Here is a 21,358-nt window from a genome sequence, read left to right on the forward strand (position 1 = left end):
CTTGGGGGACTCCAGGAAGGAACTGTGGTTGCTAGCATTGCATCAGGAAATAAAGAGTAACATATTTGAGGCCCATAAAGAATCAGAAAAGGTTTCTCTTAAGTACAATAACGAGAATACAAAACAATTTTCAGTCTACAAAATATGAAAATGAATAGTAAATATCCTATGATTTGAAAAAGTCCTAAGAATTTCAAACCATTAGCAGGACTTTATTTTGATTTTCAACCATCACCATAGGGTACAGATTGGGCTTTTATAGATTTTTAGGCTTACTTAGAATACAGAGCTCAGCAGTATCATTCCTGAACAGAAAGGAAATAAAGGCATGGGAATATATACAAGACTTGGAGTCATAGAAGTTGCCACAGGTCAAGTTTCCTCCTTTGGGAAATGTCTTTTGTAATATCATTCTAAAGAAAATTATCAGTATTGTCAGGAAAGATGATAGAATCCCTCAGAAAATAAAGTATAAAATATGAAAAATATAAAGTATGAAATGCAATTATGTTAGTTGGGGAGATATTTTCTCAATTCTAACAGAACTCAATGCACTTCTTCCATGTACCTATTTAAAGGCTGTTGTGAAGATCAAATGAGATAATATATGGAAAGTGCTTTGTAAACCTTAAAAAGTTATATATTGTCAACTATTATTATTATCTTAGCCAGGAAGATAACAGTCCTAATGCTGAATTCAGATGAAAAAAAGATTCTAAAAATTATCAGGCTGCATATAATATTATGCTTTAGCATATCGATGATTTGTAATCTTATCAATGGAAGCACTCCTTCTCTATTGGTCAAAACTATAAGTCATTCTCATGCTTCACATTATATGGAATTCTTATTCATGTCTTTCCATTGTCTTCATAGAAGATGATATATGTCTTACTAAGAAAGCACTCAGGCTATGTTGTAGAAGAAATATATTAAACCATCCGCACACTCCCAACACTACAAGTTAGGTTAGTGTTTTAGTCTCTCCAGCTTTGTAACTGGAAACTCTCAAACTTCTCCACATTCTGAGGATCTTTTTAGAGCTCGATTTACTTCTAAAGCACCTTAAAGGGACTAAATATTTCAGATAGAAAAAAATATCTCTAGTTAGAAAAGGAGAAATTCAGAAGAACTGATTATACTTAACCATTATTGGGGATTGATGCCTTTATATACCTAATGGTCAGTGATATTTGTCTTCACTGATTTGTTTTAATGGCTTTGCGGAAAAGAAAATGCATCTTGGACAGCAGTCCATAATTATATCTATCACATGTGGATATTGCCAGCCATTGAGGGACAGATAGCATTGAGGAACCTCAACAATGAGAGAATGGAAGAAAACCAAGATGGATTCCTGGAGTTTGAGGACTAACAATTGTACTAAAGAGACTATTTCACTTTTGCTTTTGTATGTGAGAGTGTGTGTGTTTAGTTTGAAATTTAAGAGACCAGGCATACAAGAATTTTTGCTGTGATTCTTCTATGTAAACAAGGCATTGGTAGAATTCAAAATAGGCTCTCCCCAGGAACTCAGAGTCATTTCTGTAATTAGTGATATAGGCACTATTTACTTGATTAAGGACAGGCTGGGATATTGTATGGGGTTTAAAAGTTTCCACTCATCACTGAACTGTGAATTGTTGTGGGGTTTTGAATGAGGAGTCCCTGAAGCATGTAAGAGCCAAGGAGCATTTACCCAATCCCAGCAGAAATTCTGATTGTACATGAGGAACTGAGCATAGGTATTAGCCTAAAGGCATCTGTGAGTCTTGCTTTTTTACACTGCTTTTTGCCTTTTCCCCAGAAGGCTGTATCAGGCCCTGGTAATAGCAGCCCCCATAGTGCTCTTATCCCTGTCAGGAAGGGAGTGGCAAATTCATCCAGAAGCATCCTTCTGTTCTGGGAACATATTTAGGCTTTCCATATTGAAGCAAAGTTAGATCCCAGAAGCAACTCTGCAGGCTGGTTCTTGAGCTGACAGCACAACTATCCCAGCACAGGATAGAAGACCTCAGGCTTAACAGTAGAAGTTGTCTTACTCTGGCACCGGTGGTAGCAGATGTTTCTGACAGGGCAGTCAGCAAGCAGAGAAACAAGTCTCAAAAGAGCTGGGGATGGAGGGCAGCAGAAAATCCCCAGGGACAGAGAGCAGTGGACAGTAGATAAGCTCCTTATAGAAATCCAGCTACAGATGAGTGGGCAGTGATTTGACAAAAGATAAGTCCATTTTAAACCATCGATGTAAATTCAATTGGCCCCTCCACATTGCTGTATCATAATAGCCAATAATTACTGTATAAGTCCTTATTAGGAAGATCTGGAAGGACCACAGAGTAGCTCAGGAGAAAGACTGTTTTATAGCAAAAAGGGAAGGTAAAAGAGTTTACTCTCTAGAAAAAAATCTGCTACTTCAGAGGCCTCTCATGAAGCAATAATTTTTATATCCCTATCAAATCTGCCCACTCTTTCAGGAGGAATTCAGGGGAAAAGGGCCAAGGAATACTAAACAAATGACAATATTGGATAATTGTCCTTAATCTGGGATGAGGATATGTGACCTAATAAGAAGTGTCATCATTTTTTCTGAAGTCCTTATTTTCCTAGTGTTGCAATTGCTTTTTTTGATCACCTTTTCATAGTGTAAGACCCACCATAACTGAAGATTAGACATCAACCACTATGGGGACCCAGTTCTTTCTAGGAGTACCAGGTTAAATCAGCCTTGAGGGAACAACATGTTATAGTTTTGGGTTTTTTACATTTCTATTTTAATTTTCTCTTCCTTCTTTAGCACTGCCTATATCAGACTTCTAGAAAACCAGATGTCACAGTAAGCCATTAATAATCCTAAAGTCATTAAATGATGCAAAATCCAGGAGTATGACAAGAGCAATATCATAATCCCATTCCTCATGCTGTTTAGGCTATTTTTTCCATATTTCTCAAGATTTAGTTGACTCTGTACTAATGGTTTAAACCACTGATGTCGCTTCCTCTTCACCTAAGTAGTTACAAGTGGCTCATTTTGTTCCAATCCCAGGAAACTGACCTGAGTCAGGTTCATGTTAGAACACTCTGCCCATTAATCTCTCCCTCATGGCATGACTGGCTTACTTCAGGTTGTGATAATATTTTTATTAGAGGCATGTCCTTATTTTGTTTTATGACTATAGGTCATCATAAGTATTGTTCTTTACTTGTGCCCATCATATATCTACCCATTGCTCTTTGAGTCATTTTCAACTTTAATTTCTTGGGGATTTTAGTGTTCTAAGATTCCCACCTAAAAAAACATTTCTGGGAGAACATTTATATTGAAAAAATGATCCTCTGCACAGGTAATAGTTGGGATCCTTAAAGTACTATATTAGGGAGGCAGAGTCAAGATGGCATAGAAGAGGCAGAGAGCTTTCCCCATATCCCTCAAATTAACATCAAATTAAGCCTTTGAACTGGTTTTAGAGTGACAGAACCCACAAATATTTGGAGTGTAACAAATTTCCAGCTGAAGATAATTTGGAAAATCTTCAGAAAAGGTCTGTTTCAATTGGGCATGGAAGGAGGAGGGTCAGGTACAGGCAGCAGCACAGTCACTCCAGCACAGGCAGCACACAAACTGTGGCAATGTGGATTCTGCACACCAGGAAATCTACTGGGAGGAATCTACAGCAGTGTTGGCTGTACTGTCCTGGTTGCAAGCCAGTAGATCACCAGATTAGCTGTAAACTATAAGATGTCCAACACAAACACAAAACACAAACACACAAACACACACACACACAAAATAGTGAGCCCCTAAACCAGCCTACCCAGCACTAGAAGTTAATCAGCACTGATCCAGCACAATTACTGTTGCCTGGAAAGGAAGCTTAGACAATCTCCTCTTTGCCCTAAAAGTAGACCTTAACGTTTTTTAAAAAAAGTGAGCAAAAAAGCAAAAAGAACTCTGACCATAGATAGTTTTTATGAAGAAAAAGATGAATAGATTTCAAACCCTGAGGACACTAAAAGCAGATCATCTCCAGATGAAGCCCCAAAGGGTGATATGAGCTGGTTTCCATTTCACAAGGCTTTATTAGAAGAATTCAAAAAGGATCCTAAAAGAGAGTCAAAAGAAAAATGAGAAAAGGAAATGAAAACTTTGTAATAGGGTTTGGAAAAGGAAACTCAGAAATTATCTGAAGAAAACTCCTTACAAAATAGATTTGATAAAATAGAAAAAGAAAACAACTCCTTGAAAAACAGAATTTGTAAAATGAAAAAATAAATCCTTATAACAAAACAATTCATTTAAAAATTCAATTGGCCAAATACAAAAGGAGCTTTTAAAAAAGGTAATTAAAGAAAATAATTCAATAAAAATTAGAATTAAACAAATGGAAATGAATGACTCAATGAGACAACAAGAATCAATCAAACAAAACCAAAAAAAAAAAATGAAGAAATAGAAGAAAATGTAAAATACATCATTGGAAAAACAACTGACCTGGAATGTAGCTCTAGGAGAGATAATCTAAAAATCACTGGACTTCCTGAAAACCATGATGAAAAAAAGAGCCTAGACATTATCTTTCAGGAAATCATCAAGGAAAACTGCCTTAATGTCCTAAAATCATAAAATAAAATAGTCATTAAAAGAATTCACTGATCATCTCCTGAAAGAGCCCCTAAACGGAAAACTCCAAGGAATGTCATAGCTAAATTTTAGAATCATTGGACCAAGGAAAAAATATTTCAAGCAGTCAGAAAAAAAAATTCAAATATAGAGGAGCTACAATCAGGATTACCCAGGACCTAGCAGTTTCCACCTTAAAGGACTGAAGGGTCTAGAATCTGGTATTCCAAAAGGCAAAGGAACCTGGATTATAGCCAAGAATAAACTATCCAGATAAATTGAGCATTACCTTTCAGAAAGGAAGATGGATATTCAATGATACAGGTGAATTTCATTTATTACTGATGAAATATCAGAGTTGAACCAAAAATTTGATCTCTAAATAACTCGAGAAGCATAAAAAGGAAAGAACTCTTGAGAACTATATCTCTGTTATAGATATACTTAGAAAGTGCAAGTATAATTTGATTTTATTGTGATAATATAAAAAATAAACTAGAAGTTGAAAGAGGATTGCTGGAAAAAGTGGAAAATGGAAATAAAATGAGGGAAATTACATCTCATGTAGCGGCAAAAAAGATCTAACTGAGGAAAAGAAGGGAGGGGGATGAACATTGGGTGAATCTTATTCTCATCAGATATGGCTCAAAGAGAGAATATTAGATATATTTGCTTTCACAGAGAAACCTGTCTTACCTTATAGGAAAATAAGAGGGGAAAGAGGAAAAAATGGGGACAAAGAGAAAGGAGAACACAAATAGTAGAGAAAAAATATAAGAAAGGGGAAGGGATTGTAAAGAGGGAGTGTGGTTTGAGGGAGGTCAGAAACAAAATAGTAAGGAGGAGAGAAAAGGGGGAAAGAAAAGAGAAAAGCATAACTTGGGGTAAATAAAATGGTGAGAAATACAGAATTACCGTGTTTCCCCAATAATAAAACCTATCTCAAAAATAAGCCCTCCCCTTACTGTGTAAGATTCCTCTAAAATAAGCCCTCCCCCGAAAATAAGCCCTATTGAGATTACTACTGTAGTGAAGGTGATCCCCTGTGCTACATGCTACATTACGGTACCTTCTCTATGCACCGTTTCTCCCCCCCCCCACCATGAAACGAATGCTGTGCTCCGAACTGCATCCAATCAGAGCTGCAGCAGTGAGCACATCATCCTGTTCTTCCCCAGTGATTTGCTTGCTGGCGCTATTGAGAGCAGTTCCTTGGAGGAGAGCTGAGGCAGGACAACATAAAAACCCAGTATGTAAGCGGGAGTGAGGGGGCATGATGGAGGATAAAAGGGGCATGATGGAGGATAAAAGAAGAACTCAGGAGGCATCACGGAGGATAGAAGGAGCACTCAGGGAGCATGATGGGGTTAAAACATTATTGAGGGACATGATAGAGTGAAAAGAAGGACTGATGGTCATAATTTTATTATTCTGTCTGTTTTGACCCCCAGACATGAGTACAAAAAGGAAGAGCTATACTGTTGAGTACAAGAAAGCAATTGTAGAGGAGTCACATGGTAAGAATCTTGCAGTTTTCTGTAAAGAAAAACTTTTGGATCTTCGAATGGTCAGAAAATGGAGAGCAGATTATAATAACCTCAATCAACGGGTGGTTGAGGGAAAAGGGAAAAAGCTCAAGCCTGGATCAAGTCGGCAACCCTTATATCCTGACTTGGAGATCCTCATTGGTGAATGGATTGCTGACAGGAGAGCAAAGGCCTTGGTTATGCTGTCAATGTTCATTAAAAAATAAGCCCTCCCCTGAAAATAAGCCCTCTGATGTTTTTCTTTCCAAAAAAAAATTAATAAGACAATGTCTTATTATCGGGGAAACACGGTAGTCCTTTAACTGTGAATGTGAATGAGATGAACTCCCCATAAAATAAAAATGGATAGTAGACTGAATTAAAAGCCATAATCCTACCATATGTTATTTACAAGAAATATATTTAAAACAGAATGATACATTTAGAGTAAAGGTAAAAGCCTGGAGCAGAATCTATTATGCTTCAGGTGAAGTAAAAAAAAAAAAAAAAGCAGAGGTAGTAATCCTGATCTCATATCAAGCAAAAGCAAAAATAGATCTAATTAAAAGAGATAAGGAAGGAAACTATACTTCTTACTAAAGGGTACCATAGATAATGAAATAATATCAATACTAAACATATGTTTTCTAAGTGATATAGCATTCAAATTCCTAAGAGAAATTAAGAGAGATGCAAAAAGAAGTAAACAGCAAAACTATATTAATGGGGATCTCAACCTTGCTCTCTCAGAAGTAGTAAATCAAACCACAAAATAAATAAGAAAGAAGTTAAAGAGATAAGTAGAATTTTAGAAAAGTTAGGTATGATAGAACTTTGGAGAAAATTGGATGGAGACAAATGAAATATATTTTTTCTCAGCAGTTCATGGAACCTATATAAAAATTGGCCATGTATTAAGGCACAAATATTTCAAAATCAAATGCAGAAAGGCAGAAATATTACATGAATTTTTTTCAGATCATGATTCAATACAAATTATATGCAATAAAAGGCCAGGTGAAAATAGACCAAAAATTAATTGGAAATTAAATAATCTAATCCTAAAGAATGAATGGGTGAAACAACAAATCACAGACACAATTGATAATTTCATCCAAGAGAATAAAAATAATGAAACAACATGCCAAATTTGGTGGGATGCAGCCAAAGCAGTTATTATGGGAAATTTTATCTTTCTAGATGCTTACTTGCATAAAATAGAGAAAGAGATAAATGAATTTAGCTTGCAAGTTAAAAAGTTAGAAAAAGAATAAGTTAAAAACGTCCAATTAAATGCCATATTTGAAATTTTAAAAATAAAAGGAGAGATTAATAAAATTGAAAGTAAGAAAACTATGGAATTAATAAACAAAACTAAGAGTTGGTTTAATGAAAAAAACCAACAAAATAGATAAACTTTTAGTTAATTTGATTAGAAAAGGGAAAGAAGAAAATCAAACTGTTAGTCTCAAAAATGAAAAGGGAGAACTTTCCACCAACAAAGAGGAAATTAGATCAATAACTAGGAGTTACTTTGCCCAACTTTATGTCAATAAATTTGATAATCTGAGTGAAATGGAGGAAATTTATAAAAATATAGATTGCCCAGATTAACAGAACAGGAATATATTTAAATAGTTTCTGTTTTAGAAAATTGAATACAACAAGCTATTAATCAAATCCTTAAAAAAAAATCTCCAGGGCCAGATGGATTTACATGTGAATTCTACCAAACATTTAAAGAACACTTAAGTCCAATACTATATAAACTATTTGAAAAGATAGGAAATGAAGGAGTGCTATCAAATTTTTTTTATGACACAGATATGGTGCTGACACCTAAACCAGAAAGGGTGAAAACAGAGAAAGAAAATTATAGGCAAATTTTCCTAATGAATATTGATGCAAAAATCTTAAATAAAATATTAGCAAAGAGATTACAGGATGTCATCCTCAGGATAATACACTATGACCAAGAAGAATGTATACCAGGGATGCAGGACTGGTTCAGTATTAGGAAAACTATTAGCGTAATTGACTATATCAGTAAGCAGACTAACAAAAATCACATAATTATTTCAGTAGATGCAGAAAAAGCATTTGATAAAATCCAACACCCATTCCTATTAAAAACACTTAGCGAGTATAGGATTAAATGGAGTTTTTCTTAAAATGATCAGTAGCATTTATTAAAAACCATCAGTAAGCATCATATGTTTTTTTATTATTATAGTAACTTTTTATTGACAGAATCCATGCCAGGGTAATTTTTTTTACAACATTATCCCTTGCACTCACTTCTGTTCCGATTTTTCCCTCCACCCTCCCCCCCTCCCCAGATGGCAAGCAGTCCTATATATGTTGAATATGTCCTAGTATATCCTAGATACAATGTATGTGTGCAGATCCAAACAGTTTTCTTGTTGCACAGCAAGAATTGGATTCAGAAGGTAGAAATAACCTGGGAAGAAAAACAAAAATGCAAACAGTTTACATTCATTTCCCAGTGTTCTTTCTTTGGGTGTAGCTACTTCTGTCCATCCTTGATCAATTGAAATTGAGTTAGGTCTCTTTGTCAAAGAAATCCACTTCCATCAGGTTACATCTTCATACATTATCGTTGTTGACGTATATAATGATCTCTTGGTTCTGCTCATTTCATTTAGCATCAGTTCATGTAATTCTCTCCAAGCTTCTCTATATTCATCTTGCTGGTCGTTTCTTACAGAACAATAATATTCCATAACATTCATATACCACAATTTACCCAACCATTCTCCAATTGATGGGCATCCACTCAGTTTCCAGCTTCTAGCCACTACAAACAGGGCTGCCACAAATATTTTGGCACATACTGGTCCCTTTCCCTTCTTTAGTATCTCCTTGGGGTATAAGCCCAGTAGAAACACTGCTGGATCAAAGGGTATACAGTTTGATAACTTTTGGGCATAATTCCAGATTGCTCTCAGAATGTTGATTCATTCACAGCTCCACCAACAATGTATCAGTGTCCCAGTTTTCCCACATCCCTCCAACACTCATCATTATTTTTTCCTGTCATCTTAGCCAATCTGACAGGTGTGTGAGTATCTCAGAGTTGTCTTAATTTGCATTTCTCTGATTAATAATGATTTGGAACACTCTTTCATATGAGTGGTAATGATTTCAATTTCATCATCTGAAAATTGTCTGTTCATATCCTTTGACCATTTATCAATTGGAGAATGGCTTGGTTTCTTATAAATTAGAGTCAGCTCTCTATATATTTTGGAAATGAGGCCTTTATCAGAACCTTTAACTGTGAAGATGTTTTCCCAGTTTGTTGCTTCCCTTCTAATCTTGTTTACATTAGTTTTGTTTGTACAGAAGCTTTTTAATTTGATGTAATCAAAATTTTCTATTTTGTGGTCAATAATGGTCTCTAGTTCGTCTTTAGTCACAAATTTCTTCCTCTTCCACAAGTCTGAGAGATAAACTATCCTATGTTCCTCCAATTTGTTTATAATCTCGTTCTTTATGTATAAATCATGGACCCATTTTGATCTTATCTTGGTATACAGTGTTAAGTGTGGGTCCATGCCTAATTTCTGTCATACTAATTTCTAGTCATCCCAGCAGTTTTTGTCAAATAATGAATTCTTATCCCAAAGTTAGGATCTTTGGTTTGTCAAATACTAAATTGCTATAGTTGACAATTCTGTCTTGTGAACCTAACCTGTTCCACTGATCAACTAATCTATTTCTTAGCCAATACAAATGGTTTTGGTGACTGCTGCTAATAATATAGTTTTAGATCAGGTACAGCTAGCCACCTTCATTTGATTTTTTTCATTAATTCTTTTGAGATTCTTGACGTTTTATTATTCCATATGAATTTTGTTATTTTTTCTAGATCATTAAAATATTTTCTTGGAAGTCTGATTGGTATAGCACTAAATAAATAGATTAGTTTAGGGAGTATTGTCATCTTTGTTATATTCACTCGACCTATCCAGGAGCACTTGATTTTTTTCCAATTGTTTAAGTCTGACTTTATTTGTGTGGAAAGTTTTTTGTAATTTAGCTCATATAATTCCTGACTTTCCTTTGGTAGATAGATTCCCAAATATTTTATGCTGTCAACAGTTATTCTGAATGGAATTTCTCTTTATCTCTTGCTGTTGGATTTTGTTGGTGATGTATAAAATGCTGAGGATTTATGAGGATTTATTTTATAACCTGCAACTTTGCTAAAGTTATGAATTATTTCTAATAGCTTTTTCGTAGAATCTCTAGGGTTCTCTAAGTATACCATCATATCTTCTGCAAAGAGTGATAGTTTGGTTTCCTCACTGCCTATTTTTAATCTCTTTCTAGACTCTTATTGCCGAGGCTAGTGTTTCTAATACAATATTGAATAATAATGGTGACAATGGGCAACCTTGCTTCACTCCATATCTTACTGGGAAAGATTCCAGTTTTTCCCCATTGCATATGATGCTTACTGATGATTTTAAATATATGCTCCTGACTATTTTGAAAAAGTCATTTTTCCTTCTCTCAAGTGTTTTATTAAGAATGGATGTTGGATTTTATCAAATGCTTTTTCCCATCTTTTTGAGATGATCATATGGTTTTGTTTTTTTGCTTATTGAATTAGTCAATTATTTTGTTTTCCTAAATTAAAGCCCTGCATTCTGGTATAAATCCTCTTGATCTGTGTATTATCCTGGGGTGATTTTCTGTAATCTTTTTGCTAATATTTTTTTAAGTTTTGCATATATTCATTAAAATTGGTCTTAAATTTTCTTTCTTTTTTCCCTACCTGGTTTAGGTATCATACCATGTCTGTGTCTAAAAGGGTTTGGTAGGACTCCCCAGTCCTATTTTCAAATGGTTTATAAGCATTGGGGTAATTGTTCTTTAAATTTTGGTAAATTCAATTAAATCCATCTGTAAAGGTTTTTTTAGGGAGTTGGTTAATACTTTTCTATTTCTTTTTAAAATGGGACTGTTTAGGATTTTACTTCTTCCTCTTTAATCTGGGCAACTATATTTTTGAATATTCTTCCATTTCATTTAAGTTGTCAATTTTTGCCATAAGTTGGGAATTTAATTATTCTCTAATTTCCTCTTCATTGGTGGCAGTTCTCCTTTTCATTTTAAGACCAACAATTTGTTTTCCCCAAAGATTTACTAAGGGTTTGTCTATTTTGTTGGTTTTCATAAACCAACTCTTAGTTTATTAATTAATTCAATGTTTTTTTTACTTTCAATTTTTTGATCTCCTTTTTATTTTTAAATTTCAAATTTAGTGTTTGACTGGGAGGTTTAATTTGTTCCTTTTCTAGCATTTTTGTTGTCAGTTCGTTGACCTTCTTTCTCTACTTTATGCTGTAAGACTCTGAATTAAAATTTCCCTATTACCTTTGGTGCATCAACACATTTCATATGATGTCTCATTTTGTACTTTCTTGGGTGAAGTTATTAATTTCTATGATTTGCTGTTTCACCCAATTATTCTTTTATGAGGATTATTTAGTTTCCAATTATGTTTTGGTCTCCCCTGGCTTTTTGTTAGTGTAATTTTATTCATCGTGGTCTGAAAAGGATATTCATATTTCTTTACTGCATTTAGTTTGAGGTTTTATGTCCTAATATTGGTCTATTTTGTATAGGTTCATGAACTGCTGAAAAGAAATTTACTCCCTGTCTCCATTTCGTTTTTCTCAAGGTCTATCATATCTAACTTTCTAAATTTTCTTTTACCTCTTTGACTTCTTTCTTATTTATTTTGTGATTTGGTTATCTAATTCAGGTGCAAGGTTGGATCTCCCACTATTTGGTTTTGCTATCTTTTCTTCTTGGCTCTCTTAATTTATCTTTAAGGTTGGATGCTATACCCGGTGCATTATGTTTAATTTGTTTCTTCATTTTTTATTGGCCCTTTAGCAGAATGGTGCCTTCCTTTCTCTTTTAATTAGATCATTTTTGTTTTTTGATCTGGGGATCAGGATGGCTACCCTGCTTTTTGCTTCACCTATTGTGTTTTTTCCATCCTTTTCCTTTATTTCGTATCTCCCGCTTGGGTGTATTTCCTGTAAACAAATTGTAGGTTCTGGGTTTTAATCCATTCTGCTCACCTTCCTCTTTAGGGGGAGTTTACCCCTTCACATTTTGTTAAAATTCCCATTCTGTATTCTTGCCATCTTGTTAACCCCTTTTTGTTTTCTCCCTTCTTTCCCCCTTCCCCTTTGAAACTTGAATGCTTTTCTTCTCCGCCCTCCCTTTTAGTATCCCTCCCCCCACCTTAGGTTCCTCCCCATCTTACTCCTTTCCCTCTCAGTTTCTGTTTCCCTTCTTGCTTATTTTCCCCTTTTCCTTTTCCTTCTCACTTTTCAATGAGATGGAGGAATTTTAATATATTGAATATTCTAAATTTTTTCTTTAATAATTCTTATGGCAGTAAAATCCTACTATTTTCCCCTCCATTCTTTTTCTCAGATAAATGGTTTCCTTTGCCTCTTTGTGGATATTTACCCCCCTTTATCCTTTTCATAAATTCCTTTCCATTCTAATTTCAGAACAAGATAACATGTATTTTTTTTTACATCTTTAAACAAAATATAGTTCCCAAGATTTCTTTTTACCTTTTTTTTTCTTGAGTTCTATTTTGCAGATCAAACTTCTTGTTAAGTTCTGGTTTTTCACCAAAAATAGGTGAAATTCACTTATTTCGTTGAAACCATTTCTTCCCTGGAAAAAAGATGCCTTCTGGCTGATAGATTATTTTTTGGTTGCATACCTAGTTCCTTAGCCTTTTGGAATATCATATTCCAGGCCCTTATCTTTTTGGATCTGCTAGATCTTGGGTGATCCTTTTGTGGCTCCTTTATTTTGAATTGGGTTTTCTAGCCGTTGGGTATTTTTTTCCTTTGTTTGGGTTCTGGCATTTGGACTTATTTCTTGTGTTTTGATTTTGGATCCTTTCAGTGGGTGATTGATGAATCCTTTTGTCTATTTACCCTCTGTTTCAGACTTCTGGGCAGTTCTCTTTGATAATTTCCTGGAAAATAGTTCCAGGCTCTTTTTCATCATATTTTCTGGGGTCCGATGATTCAAAATTTCTCTCCTGGCCTGTTTTTCCAGGTCTGTTTTTTCCCGAAGGTATTTCCATTTTCTCCATTGTTTGGTTTTGGTCTTTTTGTTCTTCTTGTCTCCTTGATCATTAATTCCATTTCTTCTATTCTTATTTTCAATGAAGTGTTTTCTTCCTCCACTTTTTTTTATATCTTTTTCTAATTGTCCAATTTGTTCATGGAATGTTTTCCATTTCGCCCATTTATTCTTTGGAGTATTTTCTGTTTCAGTTCACTAATCCTATTTTTTCAAGTTTGTTTTTCTTTATCCTCTGTCTTTAAATGGTGGAATGTCTTCCATTCTCTTAACCTCCCTCCTTTTCCCATTTTTCTTCTAGCTCCTTGGAGGCCTTTTTAATTTCTTCTATAGGGTTCATCTGTGGAACGATGTCTCCTCCTAATGGGGCCAGCTGAAGATAATCTGTTTTAGTCTCCTCAGGGTTTAGGTCTTTCTCTGTCTGTATAAAAAGCTTCAATCGTTAAAGTCCTTTTTAACTTTTTTGCTCATTTTGTCAAAAGAATGAAACAAATAGCAAAGAAAAAAAAAAAAAACCACAGATGGAATCTGCTTTTTGGGGGGAGCGTGGCTTTCCTTCCTCTCAGACGGGGAGGCAGCGTGAGGCCGCGGGACTGTGTTGCGCCTCGCTCTGAGACTCTGAGGTGTGCTGAGACGCTGTGGGGGAGGGTGGCCCGGTCCCAAGGAACTCCAGCTGTTTGGGGTTGTATTCTTCACCCCTGGTGTTTTTACTTCTCTGCTGGGCCTGACTTGCTGTCAGGGGCAAAGTTCAATCCTGGGGCTCTCCCCCCAGGACGGCTGAGATCCCACACCCCTCCCTTGGCTTGAGCTGCCTGCCGAGCTCTCGCTGCCACTGTCTGCCCTCAGCCTGTGCCCGATCTAAAACCATCCCGCCCTCGAGCAAAAACAGACCTTTCCTGGCAAATCTCAAGGATGTCTTCTCTTGGTAACTGTTTGTGGGTTTTTTTTTCAGTCAGGCATTAATTCAGAGACTTGTAATGAGATGGATTCTGAGAGAAAATGCGGAGCTTACACAGCTGTGTGCCTCCTCACCACCATCTTGGCCGGAAGTCCCCACAAGCATCATATGTAATGGGTACAAACTATAACCATCCCCAATAAGATCAGAGGCAAAAAGGTTGCCCACTATCACCATTACTATTCAATATTTTATTATAAATGCTAGCTTTGTCAATAAGAGAAGAAAAAAGATTAAAGGAATTAGGGTAGATAATGAGGAAAGCAAATTATCACTCTTTGCAGATGATCTGATGGTATACTTAGAGAACCCTAGAGAATCAACTAAAATCTACTAGAAACAATTCACAACTTTAGCAAGCTTGCAAGATACAAAATAAATCCACATAAATCATCAGAATTTTTATATATTACTAACTAAGCCCAGCAGCAAAAGACACAAAGAGAAATTACATTTAAAATAACTGTAGAAATGAGCAGCTAGGTGGCACAGTGGATAGAGCACCAGCCCTGAAGTCAGGGGGACCTGAGTTGAAATCTGGCCTCAGATACTTAATACTTCTTAGCTATGTGAATCTGGGCAAGTCACTTAACCCCAGTTGCCTCAACAAAAAAAAATTAAATAAAATATAATAACTGTAGATAATATAAACTATTTGAGAGTCTGTCTAATAAGCCAATATGAGGAACTATATGAACACAACTGTAAAACACTTTCTACACAAATAAAGTCTAATCAATTGGAAGAATATCATGGGTAGGCCGAGCAAATATAATAAAAATGACACTACCTAAATTAATGCATTTATTTAGTGCCATACCAATCAAATGCTCAAAAATTATTTTACATAGCTAGAAAAAATAATAACAAAGTTCAACTGGAAGAACAAAAGGTCAAGAATTTCATGGGAATTAATGAAAAAAAATGCCAATGAATGTGGCCTAACTATACCGGACCTCAAACTATATTATAAAGTAGCTGTCATCAAAACCATTTGGTACTGGCTGAAATATGGAGTATTCAATCGATGGAATAGGTTAGGTTTACAGGACAAAATCATCAATGACTATAGTAATCTAGTATTTGACAAATCCAAAGAACCTAACTTTTGGAATGAGAACTCACTATTTGACACAAACTACTGGGAAAATTAGAAACTAGTGCGGCAGAAACTAGGCACTGACCCACATCTAATAATATATATCAAGATAAGGTTGAAATGGGTTAATGATTTAGATATAAAGAGTAGTATTATAAGCAAATTAGAAGAACACAGGACAGTTTATCTCTCAGATCTGTGGAGAAGGCAGGAATTTTTGAGGCCAAAGATGAACTAGAGCTTATTATTGAACATAAAATAAATAATTTTGATTATATTAAGTTAAAATATTTTTGTACAAACAAAACTAATACAGACTAGATTAGAAGAGAAGCAATAAATTGGGAAAACATTTTTACATTCAAGGATTCTGATAAAGGCCTCCTTTCTAAAATATATAGAGAATTGACTTGAATTTATAAGAATTCAAGCATTTCTCTAATTGGCAAATGGTCAAAGGATATGAACAGATAATTTTCAGATTAAAAATTGACATCATCTCTAGCCATATGTATAAATGCTCTAAATTACTATTGATCAGAGAAATGCAAATTAAGACAACTCTGAGGTACCACTACATACCTCTCAGATTGGCTAAAGTGACAAGAAAAGAAAATTATTAATGTTGGAGGGGATGTGGGAAAACTGAAACACTAATACATTGTTGGTGGAATTGTGAATGGATCCAACCATTCTGGAAATCAATTTGGAACTATGTCCAAAGGGCTATCAAACTTTGCATATACTTTGATCCAGCAACATTTTTACTGAGCTTATATCTCAAAGAGATCTTAAAGGAGGGAAAGGGACCCACATGTGCAAAAATGTTTGTGGCAGCCCTTTTTGTAGTGGCAAGAAACTAGAAACTGAGTGGATGCCCAGTTGGAGAATGGCTGAATAAATTATGGCATATACATGTTATAAGAAAGAACCAACAGGATGATTTCAGAGAGGCTTGGAGAAATTTACATGAAGTGAAATGAGCAGAACCAGGAGATCATTATACACAGCAACAAAATTATATGATGATCAATTCTGATGGACATGGCTCTCTTCAACAATGAAGATGATTGAAGCCAGTTCCAATGGTTTTGTGATGAAGAGCCATCTACACCCAGAGAGAGGACTGTGGGAACTGAGTGTGAATCACAACATCACATTTTCACTCCTTTTGTTGTTGTTTGCTTGAATTTTATTTTCTTTTTCATTTTTTCTTCCTTTTTGATCAGATTGTTCTTGTGCAGCAAGATAATTAAATAAATATGTATGCCTATTTCGATTTGGATATATATTTTACCATGCTTAACATATATTGGATTACTTGCTGGCTAGGGAAGGGGTTGGGGGGAAGGTGGGGAAATTGTAACAAATAGTTTTGCAAGGGTCAATTTTGAAAAGTAATCCTTGCAAATGTTTTGTAAATAAAAAGCTTCAATTAAAAAAAGTATTGTATTATTTCTCAGTGCAAGCAACTCTGCTCTTTTCTGCCTTTTCAGTTTTGAAATCATCTCATTGCATATCTGTATAACTTTTCCCAAATATATACACTGATATATTATCCCAATGAACAGGGAATCTAACTCTGTTCTTAAGTCTGTAAATTAGACATTTTAAATCAATTTAACTTTTTTCTCTATATACATATATATATATATATATATATATATATATATATATATATTACAATTACAATATATATATTGTATTTATTGTTTGTTTATTTTACATCTTCCTCTTCACCAAAAAAAAGAGGTTTTGATTCAGTGGAATCAAATGCAGCTTATAACTTTGTGTGCTTATAACTTTACATCCTCCAAATCCCAAGGTAAAAGTATTATCTTATAATCTAGAGTCAGATGAACCACTTTATCAGCAAGGGGGCCAATGGGAAATATAGTTTTATTTTTGTTTTCTCAGCCAGCAGAAATTTTTAAATGGAAGAATGAGAAATAGAAAAATCTAGAATTTTTTTTTACATCTTTTAATTTTCTACTGACCAGCTTTGGTTTCTATTTTCTGTGATCCTATACTATCTCCTTCCAATTGGGAAAATCCACATATCTCCATTTGCCCACTTGCCAATAATAGGCTAAATAAATGTATATGCTAAAATCATTGAACCTACAGAAGTTATGGCATGAAAATCCTTTTAAGGAGATAGGCATATATCCTTTTCTTTATGCTATCATGACAGTGCTTTTATGATCAGCTTTTAAAGAGCACTTTTGTGAAGTTAAATACAACAAAATTGTCTCAATTTATGTTTAATAAACTAAGAGCAGGTTTTCTTAACCAGAAACAGGAGATGTTGGGGCCTTGGTAGCCTTTAAGTCTCTATGATAATGATTCTTAAGCTACAGTCTATGAACTTGCTCTACCTACATGAATGCATACATGCTTGCATACATATACACAATTTACATTTGTACACGTGTGTGTATGTTTATATGTGTATATTGTGAAGATCGTGTATTTTTAAATCAACAGGAGTCAGGAATTCAGGTTAGGGGAAAACCGTCAGTCTTTATTCTCAGTGAAGAAGGATCGGAGGTGGAAGAGAATCGGCGATAGCAATGTGTGCAGCTGAGTCAAGAAGCTAGCTCGACCAGCAGCCACACAACCAGCAGCTTGGAGTCTCGAACCCAGGCCCAATCTCTCCCAGCTTCTCTTCCTGTCTCTCTCTCTGCCTCCACCCACCAAAATCGTCATTTCCTATACAACACATCAGGACTTGCAGGGAGAGTGGGCAGGGACCATTCTTTATCCAATCATGTATATTAATAGAGTATAGCCCAAGTACTAGTTAGCCTCACTTACTTGGCACCTCAGTGCATCAATTCAAACCTCAGCCCATTACATATTTTCTTTAGTAAGTTGTCTTATCATGATTTCTCTTGCTGCATTTTAACCAATAGTTCGTATGACAACTATCTGCAAATGTCCCACAAATTCAGCTCGAGAATTTACCTCACCACCAAACATTCAGCAAGCACCAATCAGTGAGGAGAGCCATTATGTAAGTATAAGCCATTATCTCACATCTAATAGGTAATTACCCTTAAGTGCTCTAATGTCTGATTCAAGCACAACTTTTCAGAGTTTCAGCCCTCTACAGGAAAACCCTCAACAAGATAAATATAAGTCCAGTACAATATAACTCCAATGTTCAACTCTCCACCCAAGAAGTGATGAGGAAACGCATCTCTTCTGTGGAGAGGACAGCAAAAATTATCATGAAATACTTAATATATTCAGTGTGGATGCTGAATCACTTCAAAGAACAACATTTTTCTCTTTCTCTTTATTGATTGTAATCCAGGATCACTTGTTGCCTATTGGAAAGCATGAACTCTGTTCAGAACTCAGGGAGATGTAGAAATAAAAGCTGTTCAATTAATATTACTCTTTCAAAAAAAACTTTATGCTAGATGTTTTCAAGGAACATGCAGGAAAAATCTTTACTGTGCTTAGTCCCACACATTCTCTTGTCCCTCTAAGCCAAGGTGATATTTTATTCACTAATACTTCTTGATGTGTGAGGCTTGGGATTATGTGCTTTTCTTTCAAATAAAGCTTTTAAAAGCCAGATGAAGATATTGTACTCTGAGGAGACCAGGGAGGCCAGAAGGTAGATAAGCACTGTGGGTGGTTGGTAGGAAGACCTTGGTTGTGCCTCTTTCACTGAGGACTTTCTGAGGTGAGAAGAAGCCTCTTATCCAAAAGGAGGGCAAAAGATTCACACCTTGAAGGAGGGTGGGGCTCCTCTGTGTCAGGCACCTATATAAAGCCTGGGATGAGACAGACTGAGACATTCTCCCCTCTGCAAGCAGAGCTCAAGGCTGGGAACTGTGAGGCTGAAGCAAAGATCCCAGAAGAAGCAGAGCAGAAAATGGCCTCTTGCCCAAACTTGACTCCACTTGTCCAGGAGGCACTCATCTGCCCCATCTGTAGGGAGTACTTCACAAACCCAGCGTCACTTGAGTGTGGCCACACTTTTTGTCAAAGTTGCCTCCTCAGGAGCTGTAAGGAGAACTCTGCTCTTCTCTCATGCACAGAGTGCAAGAGGATTATCCAGGTGAGGGCTTTCCAAGTCAATGTGAGTCTTGGGCTGAAGGCTGCTGCTGCCATAAAGCGGAGAGCCTATTGCTTGCAGGATCCTGTAGGACCTGGCAAGTGTGAGGTCCATCAGGAAATCCGGAAGCGGCTCTGCGGGGAGCATCGCCGCCCCATCTGTGTGGCCTGCTCTGGGTGCCAGGGGCATGAGACTCCCATACTCACTGGGATTGATAGGATTGCAGAGGACTTCAGGAAGAAACTCCGAGAGAGTGTGAAAGAGTTGTGCAGGGAAAGGGAGAAAGTTGCACAAATGTTGCAGAATGAGAAGGTCTTATTGGAAAAGTTGCAAGAGAAGGCAGAGTCTCAAAAGAAGCATATTATGCACTCATTCCAAAAAATATTAGAGTTCCTGGAGGAAGAGAAGAAGGAGTGCCTGTCAAATGTGGAAAAGCAGATCAGGGCCAAGGTGGATGTCCAGGAGAGGAGAATTACAGCACTAGTCAACCAGAATCAAGAATTCAGGAAGAGAATCACAGAGTTAGAGGAGGAGTGCAAGAAACCTGATCTGGATTTGCTGCGGAATGTGAGAGAAATAGTCAAAAGGAATGAACCTGTGCTTCACGAGGAACCACAAAACTTCTGCCTCAAGATGATTATATGTCCCATCCCTGCAATCATAGAAGCAATTTCCCGGTTCAAAGTGGACATCACTTTGGATCCTAACACTGCTAGTCCGGGTCTCATCATATCTGAAGATCTGAAGAGTGTGAGCTATGATGCAACACAAGGGAGAGAGCTCAACCCTAATGGGGGGTTTGAAGGTTTGCTTCTGGTTCTTGCTACTCAGTCCTTCATTTCACAGAGATGCTATTGGGAGGTGCAGGTGCCTGGCAACACTTCCTGGAGCCTTGGTGTTTGTAAATTATTACCAGAGCTGAAAAGCTTCTTTACACTTATGGCTATTGCCAAGGATAATGGCAACTATCTTTATGCCTCATCCAAGTCCCACCTGCAAGAAAATATTAATTTGAGATACCTCTGCACCAGTGAGTCAGCCTTCAAAGTTGGAATTTTCTTGGACTACCACCGTGGAGACATATCATTTTATCATGTAAATGAAAGGTGTCTTATTTATACATTCCCCACCATTTCCTTCTCAGGACCTCTCAAGCCCTTGTTCTCTCTTACAACAAAAGGTCTGGTAACTGATTGCTCTCTGACAATTTGCCCCTAATTCAGAGTTCTCAAGGAACATTTACCTACTTATTGGCCAAAAAGACATCAGACACTGTATTCCACAATTCCTGTGGGTTCTCCTACCTGAAAATAATTGTCTCCCTTTCTCTACCTAAAAATCAAAGCCATTCCTTCAGTGTATCTGTGATACTCACTGATTCTGGGCCAAGATTGTTCTGAATTCCCCCTCTTGATTGCTCCAATAGAAAGACCATAACAGCTGTAATTTTCTTGAATGGATCCATTGTGTAAACAAAATATGCCCAAAATTTAACAATGTAATGCTAGAGAGGTTCAAGTGACTGGCCTAATGGGGCAGATTTTCTAACACATTTGCCTCACCCTAAATAAATTATATTTTATTTATATGGTATGGATCATGTACATGCTTTTTCCTGTGTCTATCTTCTCCAGGTTTTGCAGTATAATTGAAGCTATATGAGGCCTCGGACTGTTTTGTTTCTGGTACTTATATCTCTACCACCTAACTCATCTTTAATAAAAGTTTTTTGAATTGCATAAAAAAGATGTCATTGTCATTTCATTTTTGAAAGTGTAACTTCCTAACAGATAAATGCAAAATAGGGAAAGAATGATGAAAAAAAGTGGGGGGGGAGGAATCACAAAGGAAAAAAAGTTGCACATTGTACAGAGGAGTATAAGGGAGGATGCTACGTATGAAACAATACATTTCCATTTCAAGAAAAAAA

At 36.1% G+C, this 21,358-nt stretch overlaps 1 protein-coding gene across 1 annotated transcript; it reads left to right on the top strand.

The window, feature by feature from the left end:
- Positions 1-19,114: 19,114 nt before the first annotated feature.
- LOC105750236 (E3 ubiquitin-protein ligase TRIM11-like) lies at positions 19,115-20,907 on the top strand. Its single transcript, XM_012547372.2, has one exon. It carries the CDS (start codon positions 19,150-19,152, stop codon positions 20,644-20,646), a length of 1,497 nt encoding a protein of 498 aa, XP_012402826.2. The 5' UTR covers positions 19,115-19,149; the 3' UTR covers positions 20,647-20,907.
- Positions 20,908-21,358: the final 451 nt, after the last annotated feature.

This window comes from Sarcophilus harrisii, chromosome 3, assembly GCF_902635505.1.
Source record: "Sarcophilus harrisii chromosome 3, mSarHar1.11, whole genome shotgun sequence".
Taxonomy (NCBI): Eukaryota; Metazoa; Chordata; class Mammalia; order Dasyuromorphia; family Dasyuridae; genus Sarcophilus; species Sarcophilus harrisii.